We start from the raw sequence: 14,317 nt of genomic DNA, 5'->3' as shown, positions 1-14,317 counted from the left end.
TCAGCTTTGTAAATCTAAGTCTTAGTGGTCATGACTTGTAATACCAGTCCTTGGGATATTGTATGAAAATTCAGTTATTTCATCTCTTGACCACTTTCATTTTATTAGGACTATGTTTATTGTTATTTGGCTTATCTAACGAGTTGGGTTAGGTGCCATCACAACTAATTGGGTTTTGGGTCGTAAAAAGTTGGTATCAGAGCACTAGGTTCATCGGTTCTTTGAGTTTTGACCAAGTGCCAAGTAGAATCTTGCGGATTGGTATGATGACGTCCATACCTATCTTCGAGAGGCTATAGGGCATGTAGGATTATTTCTCATCTTTCTTTTCTCATATTTCTTTTCTCATCGTGCGGCATTGATTCAACTTGAAACATATCTCTAGAAATCCATTCCACACACTCGTATTTTATGTGAGTGCTCGGTATCAGTTGTTCATCGACGACTTGTGATTCCATAGATAAGGTGCGATATGTATTTTTTGCGTTTTGGTGACGGGCCAGTCTGGAGGACTTGAGGCCAGGTTTAGACCGCAGCTTGGGCTTGGTAGTTTTAGCTGTGTGGGTATGTACTTTGAACGTATATGTCATGTAGTATCCCTAGGAGTGGGATTGATGGCTCAGTGAGTGGTTGGGTAGTAATATGATGAGTACTATATGACTGAGGTATGTGCTTAGATGATTAAGATATGACAAGAATAGTTTGCTTGGGATGTGAAAACGACCATGGATGCTTGACTCATGTCTTAATTTATTGTATAGTCATGAGTTATGAGTTTGTTAGGGATCTTTCATATTGTTCACTTGTGGAACGAAGTAGATTCTTATGTCTTGATGACGATTTCAAACTACGGAGGATTTAGTGATTGCTTAGTGGTTGCGACCAGGATGAGGTCATAGAGAGATGCCAGTTTGAGGTTGAGTAGGTGGATTATCACCTACGGGGTAGTCTACGGATGTGTGATTCTTATGATGTTTCTATGGAGAGTTTCTTTCTATCGGTGGGTTGCATGTATTGCAATTCGAGTTTGGATCGCTTGAAGGAGCTCGCACGACTATCGCAAGGATGAATATCTTCTTAGTAGATGATTTGAGGCACTTTATGATTAGTGCTACATGATCTTATGAAGGATTTATTGAATTATTGTGCGGGATTATGGCAGTGATGGAGTAAGGGAATTATGGGTTATCGAATATTATGTTTTATGGCTTCGAGCCAAGTGGGGGAGTCTACTATCGACAATTGGATTTCATGATTATGTGTTATATTGGTTTTGGTCTAAGGCATATTTGAGGATCAGTTATAACTTGCAGAGGTTGGTTTTGAGGATGACTTGAGCAAGAAAATCTCTGGATGCATGATGTATTACACTCTATAGATATATGAAAATCTTAAAATGTTTTGGGTTTGTTATTCGTGATGGATGTGATGTGCTAAGATAAAGGAGTCACTCAGTTATGTTAAGGTGGGGTTACTTTTTTTTGTGTTGGTGTGCTAATGGAGGACATGTCGTTTGGCTCATTTGGGCAGTGCATTTGAGATTAATATAGGGTTGATGACTCTCAAGAAGGTTCTAATGAGTTCAAGATTCATATGTGGTATTTGAGGCATTTCCGGATTTATAAATGGCCAAAATCTGAGATTTGCATTGGATGGTGTCCGGACTCGCGGTATTTTTGTATCATTATGAATTTTACATTTCTGTATAATAGAGGTTAAGGAAACAATTTTAGATTCACATAAGGTCTCTTCAGAGTGGGTATCTCGGATGCGGTATTTTTTGGTACTTAAGAGGGAATACAATGGCTTATGGGCTTTAGGACGTCGAGGTTCATGCTAGGATCTCCTGTAGTGAGTTTTGGGTTAAGGATCGTGGTCTACTAGCAAGGAGAAATGTTGACGTGTAGGCAAGTCGAGGAGAATTCAAGGAAATGGGTCGGCTTGGTAGTGATTCGGGTCGGCATGGTAATAGATATGATCGGTTCTTTTGGTTTATTTTGTGCGATGAGGCTTTGCTGGTGCTTTGTGGAAATACTCTTGGGTTTGGCAACTTGTGTTACTTGGTTGAGTTAGAGGGATTCAGTTCTGATGGCTTGGTTATATGAAAATAGTTTTCGAAGAGTTCTCGATTGTGTCAACCACGACTTGAGATGGATTTCTTCTCCAAGTATGAGGAGTACATTGCGTGTTGTGGTTTTCGCATGGATGAGGTCTAGTCGAAGGTTTCTAGTTGATGGAGTGTCTATCCTACTTGTGTTTCAGATTTGACAATAGGGTTCTCATGTTTTCATATGATGGCATGACGTATACGGTGCGACGTGTGGGATTGAGGTTTATATGTACGAGGTTGTGGTTTCGTTCGAAGGGATGGTCATTGAGTTATGGACAATATGGATGGCTTCAAATGTTTAGAAGAATGCTGGCACTATCTGGTATCACCTGAAAAGGGTGCACATTTCAGAAGGTGCATTGTGTTTCGATTTTTCGGAAGCTTGACTGGTATTATGGTAATCGTCTGGTTGATCGACTACTGATATTCAGATTTTGCTATGTGGAACGAAAGAATTATGGAACTATTTCTCATGAGATGATTGTGTATGAGGGATGTGTTAGTCATTTGGGATATGATCCTTTGTGCTTATTTCATGTGTATTTTCTCCTTTGTGTGATGAGTTCATAGCATTGCGCTTTGTGGTGATTTCTGTTGAGCTTGCAGGACGGTTCTCTCATTTGATTCTCTTGCCGTCATTGGGTATATTCGTGTTATTGCTTGTTGGTGCACAGATTGCACGATATATGTCTTGGGGTGGAGCTGGTGTTGCAGGTCAGTAGAGCAGCTTGTAATGGATGAGATGAGGTTATTGAACCTGGGATGAGTATTATCGAAATTGGTTAAGGTATGTTTGGAAATGAGATGATGTCACTAGTTAGCTTAGAATTTGGCTATGGTTCTTGGCGGGTGAGGGAGCCCTACGACTTGTTGATATGATGAGTGGTTATGAGTATCTGCATGTTTCTTTCATCATTAACAGTGTATGAAGGTGCAGAACGAGGTTTTATTTGATATGAGGTTTGTTACCGGTACCAGATTTGTTATCGGGCAGCTATTGTGGCCGAAAGTTGCTATGAGTATCTGGGTTATGTGGTATATCATGTGATTACATCTTGGGTTATACTTATGGCTTGATACAACTTGTTCAGACTTATACAATGTGTAGATGCGAGAATCGGGTCTTATAATGAATTTTGGATGTTGGAAATTGGGTTCTAGAGTTTATAAATTAAGGTTGAAGTAAGGATCTTTAGTTAGGTTGTATTGTCATGCTTATTTGGATTGGGGTGACGTGGAATCACCCATGGGTATGTGTAAGTTGAATTTATACAGTGTTATGATGGCTTTGGAACGACTCTCGGCAAGTTCGAGGACGAACGTAATGTTTAAGTGAGGGAGGATGTAACGATCCAACGGGTCGTTTTGAGAATTTGCATTCAGTTTGGTGGTTTGAGATTATGAGTAGCTTCATTTGGTGTATTATAACTTACGTGTATAGTCGGTTTTGGTTTTTGAGTCGTTCAGGATTGATTTGGAAGAATAATTCTCATTTTAGAAGCTTAAAGTTTGAAGAGGTTGATCAAGTTTGACTTTTGTGAATTTGACCTCGGATCAGAGTTTATATGGTTCTGTTAGGTCTGGATGGTGATTTTGGACTTGGACATATGTCTATATTTGCATTTGAATATTTCTAGATGGTTTTGGCTCAAATTGGCGAAAGTTGGCAATGCGAAGGTTTGGAAAGTTCATAGGCTTGACCGGGAGTTGACTTGGATATTATCGGGTTCGGATTGTTATTCCGAGAGTTCGAATAGGTTTGTTTTGTCATTTGAAACTTGTGTGCAAAGTTTGGTTTTATTACGAGTTGATTTGGTAAGATTCAGACGTGTTCAGCGAAGTTTGAAGGTTTGAAAGTAAAGAGAATCACGTTGATCTACGATTCTCGGTTTTGATGTTATTTGTGATGTTTCGAGCTTTTGGATAAGTCTGGACTAGGTATATGGACTTGTTGGTATGATTGGACGGGGTCCCGAGGAGCTCGGGTGAATTTCATGGTAGTTTCGGACCCTTTTTATGCCCTTTTCAACTGCTTGTTTTTTGCTACAGGGGTGTACATCACGATCGCGGCCTTGTGGTCACGGAGCTTAGGGCCGCGATCACGAAGAGGAAAATACAATACTAGACATGTGCATCGCATTCGCGAAGAAGAAATTTGTGTTGTCACTAAGCTGACTTCGGGAGCTTATATCTTGCTATCTATAAAGAATTTTGAGGTGATCCAAAAATGAAAGTTATAGCACTTTGTTTTTAGTTTTCAGGAAGTCAAAGAGTTTGTCATTTAGAGTTTTATACAAGAAGTTATTGTTGTTATACTATAGGCTATCTGGAAATAATTTAGGAAGGTTTAATAGGTTTGTTCATTGCGATCACGGGGCTTCATGGACGTGATCGCGAAAAGTAAAATTGTGCTGGACATTTTTGGAATTGTGATCATGAGGTATTTGACTGGAAGTGTATTATAACATCCAATTTTGGAATTTTGAGTTTATTTTCTTCACTTTTTGAGTTCTTGGAACACAAGTAAAGCGATTTTGGAGGAGATAAACACCCAAATCTTGAGGGTAAGTAATTTTATCTTTGTTTTGATTATATATTTTGTTTTTTCATGTATTATTACACGTAAATAAAAGATTTGAAGTGAAAAAAATAGGGTTTTTTTACTTGAACTTAAGAGAGTGAATATTTGATATTTGAACATCGATTCAGAGTCGAATATGAGTGAAATTAGTATGGTTGGACTTGTATTCGAATGGGTTTTCAGAATTTGTGAGTCTTGCCTGTTTTCGAGGTGCGGGCCTGAGTTGACTTTTTTGTTGACTTTGAGTATTTGATTAAAGATTCGACCTTTATCGTGTGGGTTCGAATCCTATGGCATTATTTGATGTTTTTGAGTTGTTTTTGTCTAGTTTCGAGCCGTTCAGAGGTTGATTCGTGCGAGATAGGGCTTCTAGAGTATTGTTTTGGCTTGCTTGAGGTAAGTATCTTACCTAAACTTGGTTGAGGCACTAGTTGCCTGAGTTATTTGTGATAGCAACGTGCTATAAGTGACGTACATGTGTGGGGCTAAGCCCATGTGCGTGCACGGGGTATTTTCCATGCTCTGGGTAGTGTTTAGGCTATGATATGCCTTGTATTAATTGATAAGCTTCATGTTGTGATGTTACTCTTATTTGTACCCTTGTTGTGAGATATTTGAGCCATGTTTAAGGTTGCATAGAGGTTAAATCTCCTCATTAAGCTTGATAGCTATTATTTTGTGATGTATTCACATGATTTGAGCTATGATATCAAACTTGCACAGGCATACACTCTTAGCATGTCACTTATAACAGTCCAGGAGTATGAAATCTGTAATTCTTTGATCATGTACATGCATTTTTGTATTTCTGTTTTATATGTGATATGGTTTGGGTTGGTAGCTCGTAACCACACCGGGCGGATTGTGATATTGTGCCTGTGATCACGTCGGGTGGATTGTGATATTGTGCATGTGACCACACCGGGCGGATTGTGATATTGTGCATGTGACCATGCCGGGCGGATTGTGATATTGTGCATGTGACCACGCTGGACGGATTGTGATATTGTGCATGTGCCCACGTCAGGTGGATTATGATATTGTGCATGTGACCACGCCGGACTGATTGTGATGTAGCCTGTGACCACAGCGGTGGATTGTGATATAGATTGTAACCACGTCAGGCGGATCCGTGATATTGAACATGTGACCATGCCGGGTGGATTATGATATTGAGTTTGTGACCACGATGTGCTTATAGCACGTGAGTTGTCTGAGTTGCGATTGGATACGGATCCATCCCCTAAGGGTCACCCTATCATGTTTCTCTCTTGATGGTGTACACACGGATTGTGAGAACCCGATAGGTTTCTGGTTGATGTGAGATCTGGGAGAGCTGGTTATTGGTTCGGTTCGGTTACTGAGATTCTGATGTGGGCCTTAGAGCCATGATGTGACTTCTATTTGGATCGGGTTGCGAGCCGCAACGAATTGGTATTTGGTTATTGCATTTCATCCTTACTTGCAATTTTCTTAGTTGTTTATCTGATTTATTTGCACATCTTCCTTATATGCTGGATTGTTGACTGGGCAGATTACGTTAAGTAATTGTGTGCACCAAGGTGGTTTTATCTTTGATTTCATGATTTGATCATACTTCTGGTTCTATACTTGTTGGAATTTAATGCACTTGTACGGGTGATTGGCGAGTATCATATATAAGTTTTGTTTCTATTATCTCGTCAAGGTTAGTTATGATACTTGCTGAGTACATGAGGTCGGTTGTACTCATACTACACTTTTGTACTGTGTATGCATATCTTGGAGCTGAGATGGTGTGGATGACGGGAGCTAGCACTAAAGATGTATATGCCTTCTGGATATAACTACCACTTGTCCTTGGTAGTGTTAGATTTGAATTCTGGTTATGTACATTCCAAACAAATGTTTTATTTGTTTCATACTAGTTTTGTAAATCTAAGTCTTAGCGGCTCATGACTTGTACTACCAGTCCTTGGGATATTGTATGGAAATTCAGTTATTTCATATGTTGATCACTTTTATTTCATTAGAACTGTGTTGACTGTTATTTGGCTTACCTACCGGGTTGGATTAAATGTCATCATGACTAGTTAAGTTTTGGATTGTGACAGGCTTCAAGCATTCTCTAATGCATCTGGCCTGGCGACCAATACAACAAAGTCTAATATTTTTAGTGTTAACATGGCTCCACAAACCATGGAAGACATGTGTGAATTAATGGGGTAAAAAAGAGGGAAGCTTCCATTCAGGTACCTTGGGGCGCCAATTGCCTCTAAGAAATATCAACAATGAACTATGAAATGCTCATTAACAAATTGACTGACACAATCAAAAGCTGGGGATCAAGGAGCTTGTCTTATGCAGGAAGGGGTGCAAATGATTTACTTTGTTATGAAGCATATTCACTCCTATTGGGCTTCTATCTTCTTACTCCCTAAGAAAGTCCTGAAAAGTATTACTGTTATACGTAGAATCTACCTATGGGATGGTAAGGTGGTTACAACTAAAGCTCCACTAGTTGCTCGGGATCTAGTATGCAGACCAAGAAGAAAGGGGGGATTGGGTATACTAGAATGTGTTAATGAAGCAGCCATAGCAAAGTATGTGTGGAACATTGCTCGAAAAGATGATAATCTTTGAGTTAAATAGGTGGATCGCATTTACTTGAAAGGAGAAGATTGGTGGACATATTCTGCAACACAAGAGAGTAGCTGGTATTGGAGGAAAATATGTTCCGTCAGGGACAAAGTTGAAGTAGGTTATGTGCAGAATAGATGGCTTCTTCAGAGTAGTTACAAATGGCTAAGAGGAGGAGCTCAGATTCTATGCCAATGGAGCAGATGGGCTGAAAGGATAGACTATCTATTCTATGAATGTCCCTTTTCTAAGTCCCGTCTTGAGAGAATTCTGAAATGGCTGGGAATCTACATTATAAACGGGGAGGACCAAGGACTGTGGAGGAGAATATCTAGAGCTGTACAGGACAGGACCAATTGAGGATTTGTTCTAGCTATACTAGCAGCTCTTACCTATTTCATCTGGAGAGGAAGGAATGAAGCATTGTGGCATCATAAAGTTCCCCTACCCCATAAAGGTTGTAAGCAAGTCAAAGTTGAATGTAAATATAGAGTGACAGTGGTTATGATATGACGTAAGAATGACAGAGATAGGAGATGGATATATAGAAGATTTATATAGTATTAGATTTAACGTATAGATAGGGGATAATTAGAGACTTTAGGAGCTCTCCATAGTTTTGTTCCTAGTTTTTGTCTCTAGTTTTGGCTTTTAGTGTTTTACTATTAACTGTATTTTGTTCTGATGATCAATAAGATTTCTTTCTTTTCACCAAAATAATAATAATAATAATCATGATAAACAACAACAACAAAAGCCATAATAAGCAGTTGATTATAAAAGGTAAAATTTTAAAATCGTTGGTATTGACCTAGTGAAATTTCTTAGAGTCTGGAATGGTAAACTCATCATAACCAATTATTCATATTAGCCCTGGGTTGATTGCTCAAATTGTCTAAATAAGAAAATCATTAACACACTGACTGAAGAAAATGTAATGAATTAGATTTAGTTTCTCTTGTTCTCATTCACCAGCTAGACTTACTAAGTCAGCTTGACATTATTTAATTGTATGGCATTAACAATATTTTTAGGCATCTATATATAAGCCCCTGCTCCTCATTTGACTCCTCATTTTATTTTCCATTTTTTTGTGTGTGCGCCCAATATGGCTGGCAAGAAGCATAAGAACAGTAGCAAAATGAGTGAAAGTGAGAAAAAAGCCCTCATTTTGAAAAGAACAAGAAGTTTGTTTAAGCAAGCAAAAGAGCTCTCGATTTTATGTGCTATACAAATCGCAATAATTGTTTTTAGTCCTTGGGAAACTAGTCCTATTTATTGGCCATCTGAAGCTCAAGCCACGGAGATATTCAAGAATTATTTAAAGAAACCTGAGGTTGTAAGGATGAAGAAGTTAATTAAACTTGAAACCTACCTCTCAGAAAAAGAGAAGGCCAAGGAAGAAGATATTAGAAAAATGGAGCAAAAGAATGATGAAATGGAAATGGAGTTCCTGTTCTGTGAACTTATTAAGGGAAAGAGCATGAATGAACTTGATGTTAGACAAACTAAAGGTTTGTTAAAGCTAGCTGCTCTTAAGAAGGCTAAACTTGAGGAAATGAAGAAACAACTAGCTGAGCAAAATGATCAACCAAAACAAGGTAATGACAACGCTGCTGGAGCCTGGTGAGAAGAATGATGAACAATCCGATTAAGCAACTACAATACTTCTGTTTGTTCTATCAACCAACTAATTCTAATGTTATGTTTGAGCTATTCTATTTTATTATGGAAATTGTACTGATGATATTCAGTACAACCTTGCTATATCTCTAAAATTTGGGCCCTGTTGAATCTTATTCCTATTTCCAATTTCATATTCTCTGTTTTTAAGAAATTTTGTCTTCTTCGACACATTTTAATTCTACTAGTAGTGTCTGCACGGGCCCAACATGAGTAAAATTTAAATTTGGGTATTTTTGCTCCAGTCTACTCAAACAGTTTCAGAACTTGTGAACAGCCCACAAGATCACAGGATTTGTGTATAAACTTCATAGTCAAGCATCACCTAGGTAAATAGCACAAATATTTTATTTATAACCATTATCTTTACAAACTTGATTCTCTTACAAAAGCTAAATAGATCTTAAAAAATTAACAGGTACATGCACATTAGACAAATTGAAGTAGAGGTATTATTTTTCTTTTCATACTACACTAGTAACTTTGGAATGCCAACAAAGATAAATTAACAAGAAGCCGTGCGTCTCTTCTACTTCCCTGCAGCATTGAGAAGATCTTAGAACAACTATTACATCAATATAAAATATGAAACATGTCAACTAAGACTACACTATTACTACCACCTGTTTTGAAAATTACTTTCCTTGAGCCGAGGGTCTATCAGAAATAGCATCTCTACCTCCACAAAGTATGGGTAAGGTATGCGTATACTGTATCCTCCCAAAAATCCACTTGTGGAATTTCACTGTTGTTCTCAATTAAGACAAATGACCATCATTTCTGCTCGCTTAACCATAACAAAATTAAAATAACCTCATTTTGGGTGAATTGTATTCTAGGCCAGGAAAACTACGTTGAGAGCACAATTGAAGAGCTAAGGCCCTGTACCAGTCTGAGTCCATTAAATATTATACTCTGTACTTTTCCATTGGCAGTTGAGTTAGCATAGAAGATGTATCTCAAATTGCAAATTGTCAATATTTTCTCCAAACTACATGTCCGGTCAAAAGGAATCGACAAGAAAATAAGATGGTTTCCGGATAAAAAGAGCATATGAATAAGAGTTGTATAGAAGTATGCAGGAAAATTGATCAACTATCTAAGCAAACAAGTGAATCATCGTCAATGGAACGCATCCTTTTAATCAATGTACAGAGAAGTCAACAAAGTAACCCGTTAAATTTTAAACTCTATACAGATGAGAAAGAAATCCAAACCTTCAGTAAAAGTTCATACACATTCAATGCCATATTCTTTCTTATTTTCCATAGGCTGAAATTCAATTGCCATGGTCATTCGTAGTTTCTGTGTTGCCATAATTCTCGGAAATGTTTTAATCCCATTTGATCTTTTCTTATATATTTTTCATTACCATTATGTGAACGTCAATTTTGCATCATAAAATTTCACCTCTTTCTCATCCATCCTTATGATATTGCATAGATTCTCCAAATTCCTTTAATTTCTTCAATCATAGTCAGAAGCTAACTTAAATCACTGCATTGTTATGAGTAATTGCAGACGGTAGCATGTGTCAGGAGCACTCACAAGTGATCTAGAGGGATTTGTTGTTAAAGCATCTAATTCACTATAAAAATGGTCATAGAATCCTTATGATCATAAGCAAAATCTGTATCAATTTCAGTTTACTGGTTCCTTGAGAAGATAAATGCAAGGATACATAGATTAAACATACTACAAGCAGCTCAATAATAAGTTACATACCTTCCAAATGAAATCATTATGTTGATTGGGTGTTATAATGGACCATTCATAGAACATTAAGAGTCATTCGGTGCCTAATAAACTCTTATGTATTCAGCTATATGTCTAGGGAAGTACTCTCTGCTCTTTCTCCTTATCCTTCCTACACCCACAGCTCTACAGTCAAGATTTAAACTCATCGTAAGTTGGACAACAGACGTCAAGCATACAGACATGGAGTTACTCCAAGTGAAAAAGTAAAGCAGTTACTCTAAAATAAAAGTAAAACATTAGGGTGTAATTTGCAAAAGAAATTGGGATAATATATAATTATCCGTTGGAGTTGTAATAAATTGTCAAATGCACTCTTTAACTTTGGGGGATCCACCCCTTATATTTGTTAAAAGTGTAATAAATTACACATTTTGTCAGTAAGCACAATCTCAACTAAAATAGTGTGTGGCACGCACCAACTATATTTTGACACGTTTTTTTTATTTTTAAAACTAAATAATTTCCTTTTTATTGCTATTTATTTTATTTTTCTTTTTTCATTTTATTCTTCTCCCCATCCGTCCTCCGGTGAATCCCTTTCCCCAACTGATTCTTTCTGCTTCTTCTTATTTTCTCTTTTACAGTTCTCTCAATTCTTTCTTTCTTCTTCTTCATCTTTTTCACTTTTTGTTTCTTCATCTTCTTCTTTTTTTTCTATCCCTCACCCATCTTTTTTAATATTAGACATCCCTCCATTATTTTTGAAGTATCGCCGGCAGCAAGGATCGAAGGTGGAAGAAAGAATGGAGGACAAAAAATTTTCGGTCATCAAAAAATTTAAGGGATAAAAGCTATGGAAGAAAGATGTAGGAGAAAGAAAAAGAAAAAGAAAAAGAAGATAGGTAGGTGATGGTGAGAAGACTCGCCGGAGCAAAAGTTTTCCGGCCAAAACTTTGGTAATTTCAATTGAAAGTGCGAAAAGAATATTACATAGGTTATGATTTGAACTAAAAAGAAGAAGCCAAAAGTGGTAATCGTCAAATATAAAGCTTAAAAGCATCTACTACACAATGGGGATTTCGATCGAAGTTGCAAAGAGATATGAAGATGAAGAAATGGGTACAAAGTTATAGAGAAAAGAAAACAAGAAAGAGAAAGAGAAAGAAAAAGAAAAAGAAAAAGAAAAAAGCCATTTTGGATCTCTTCACGTGCACCCATCAAGTGCATAACAAAACATAATTTATTACACTTTTAATAAATATAAGGGGGTTATGGGACACCCGCAGTTAAAGGGTACATCTGGTAATTTGCTACAATCCCAATGGGTAATTATGTATTATCTCTAAGAAATTTCATGCGTTTTCCATTTGGCATAAGAGCTCCAAAAATATGTGCTCCAATGGCATAGCCAAACACCCTTGAAAGTTTATCTCAAAAAAATCATATGCATCCACAAGAGTGCACTCATCAATATAATAAGCAAAGGAACCTAGTAGGAAACGTAAACTCATTACTCGGAACATGTATTATTGTCCAAAAGTTTTTCAAGATTAAGAGGTCAGGAAAAGTTTTAGCCCAACTTCATGGAAGATTCTTCTTAAACGCAGTTACTTTTAACAATTAGATGGTTCCTCTTAAAGATATGATTTTTTTTTCCTATCACATTGCCAGATCATTCACCAAGCAATTCTATTTGTCCAATAAGGAAAACGTCATAAAAAAAGGATGTCAAGGTATCAATCCCCCCCTCCCCTCGCTCTCAAAGGTAAAGATCACTGAAAAAGATCGTCTCTTTTGAACTGCCTGCACCAGAACCAAGCAAATATTCCCAGATTTGATATTAGACCCACGTCCTTAATTGCAAATATGTCCTCACTTTTATCTGCAAGATTAAATTTGTTAATCCAATTTTCTTTTTATGTCAGTTAACTCTCCATTAATTTAATACTGGAGCAAACTACCCTTTAACATGCTTCACCAACACTAAACAGATTTAGCTTTTAAGGAAGCTGTTACCGTTTTTCAATTTCATTCTCACTTGCTTGACATGCTATAATGAGAAGCTATTTCTTTTCACATGTGTATAGCCACAAAAGGCTCTTAGGTGCAACAGCCAACCAATGCCAGTAAAAATAAAAGAAAAAAAACTTACTCATTACTAACTCGACAAGGCAAGAATGTTGGACCACAAAATGAATGACAGTCATTCTTGGCCTTACATTGAACAACCATAAAATAGCAACACAAAATCCATTGAGAGAAAGTCCAATTTTGCCATGTTTCTGCTATTGTCAATTCATTGTCAACAGAACATAAAGTTCTAGAGCATCTAAAAGATTCTTTTTCTGCCTCCACCGCTGATTGACAAGGAACCCCTCAGGGCTAGAGAGAAAGAGAGAGATTTACCTAGCCTGCTCTAAAGATGGGCAAGCTCATGTAGTACCCAAAATTACCAGTTGTTTTGGCCTTTTGGGTAGCAAGAAACTAACCATAAAATAAATTAACACAAGAGCAAGGTACAATACAAATGTCACTATAACCACAAAATACCACCATTTAAAGCGAAAACACAAGTATCTTTATCATATAGATTCAACTATTACAAATGGAAAAAGCATATCACCTGCTGATTGTAACGACCCGATCGACCGTTTTTTATAATTGCGCCTCGTTACCCTTTTTATGCTTCATACATATGTGTTTATGACTTGTGGGGTTGGTTTGTTTCGTTCCCGAAATTGATTTCGGAAGTCCGTAGGTTGATTTATGTTGTTTTGCTGAAATTTGATAATGTGAAGTTAAAACGTTTGACCGTAGGTTAACTTTTAGATATCGAGCTCGGAATTTGATTTTGAAACTTGGAGTAGGTATGTTATGCTATATAGAACTTGTCTGTAAAATTTGGTATCATTTGGAGTTGAATTGGTAGGATTCGGACGTCTTGTTGCAATTCTAGAAGTTCATAAAATTCACTTTGAAACTTATGCTTTTTATGTAAGATTCGTAGTTATAGATGTTATTTTAGTGTTTTGATCGTGCGAGTGAGTTCGTCTGATGTTTTAAGACTTGTGTGGATATTTGGTTTGGAGACCCTAGGGCTCGGATGAGTTTCAGACATGTTCCGGAGTGTTTTGGATTGAAATTGCAGAATCTGGTGTGCTGATGCTTCAGGTATCGCATTTGCGAACACCAGGTTCTAAACTGTGAGCATGGCGGGGGGGGGGGGGAGGGAGGCTCTGGTTTCGCAATCTGGTGGTCTAGGACTTCGGATAGCTCGCATTTGCGACTAAATTGTCACTTTTGCGAAGGGGGCAGGGTTCGCATTTGCGAACCCATTGATCGCAATTGCAAGGTCCCAGTAGGAAGATCAGTGGCCGCATTTGCGATGTATTCTTAGCAATTGCGAGGGTTCCCAACTATGAATCTGTATCGCAATTGCGACATCAGCAACTGATCAAAAGGGCTGGAAGTCGGGATTTCAATATTCTCTCATTTTATAACTCTAGACTAGGTAGGAGGCGAATTTGGAGAGGGAATTTTCATCTACAAACTTTGGGTAAGTGATTCTAATCTATTTCTAGTTATATTCCATCAATATATCTTAGATTTTAATATCAAAATTATGT

General features: G+C 37.4%; 1 protein-coding gene and 1 long non-coding RNA gene across 2 annotated transcripts; one reads left to right on the top strand and one right to left on the bottom strand.

The window, feature by feature from the left end:
• Positions 1 to 8,418: 8,418 nt before the first annotated feature.
• Positions 8,419 to 8,940, top strand: LOC104107934 (agamous-like MADS-box protein AGL90). The gene has a single exon (XM_009616864.4). The coding sequence runs from the start codon at positions 8,419 to 8,421 to the stop codon at positions 8,938 to 8,940; it is 522 nt and encodes a 173-aa protein (XP_009615159.4).
• Positions 8,941 to 9,279: 339 nt separating this feature from the next.
• Positions 9,280 to 12,607, bottom strand: LOC108947156 (uncharacterized). The gene is made up of 2 exons (XR_001971579.3): positions 12,538 to 12,607; positions 9,280 to 10,850 (listed from the first exon to the last, which is right to left on the bottom strand). It is a non-coding gene; the product is annotated as an uncharacterized lncRNA (long non-coding RNA).
• Between the last annotated feature and the right edge of the window lie 1,710 nt (positions 12,608 to 14,317).

Source organism: Nicotiana tomentosiformis, chromosome 5 (genome assembly GCF_000390325.3).
Source record: "Nicotiana tomentosiformis chromosome 5, ASM39032v3, whole genome shotgun sequence".
In the NCBI taxonomy this organism is placed as follows: domain Eukaryota; kingdom Viridiplantae; phylum Streptophyta; class Magnoliopsida; order Solanales; family Solanaceae; genus Nicotiana; species Nicotiana tomentosiformis.
Note: the sequence above shows the minus strand (reverse complement) of the source record. Positions and strands in the feature narration are given on the sequence as shown.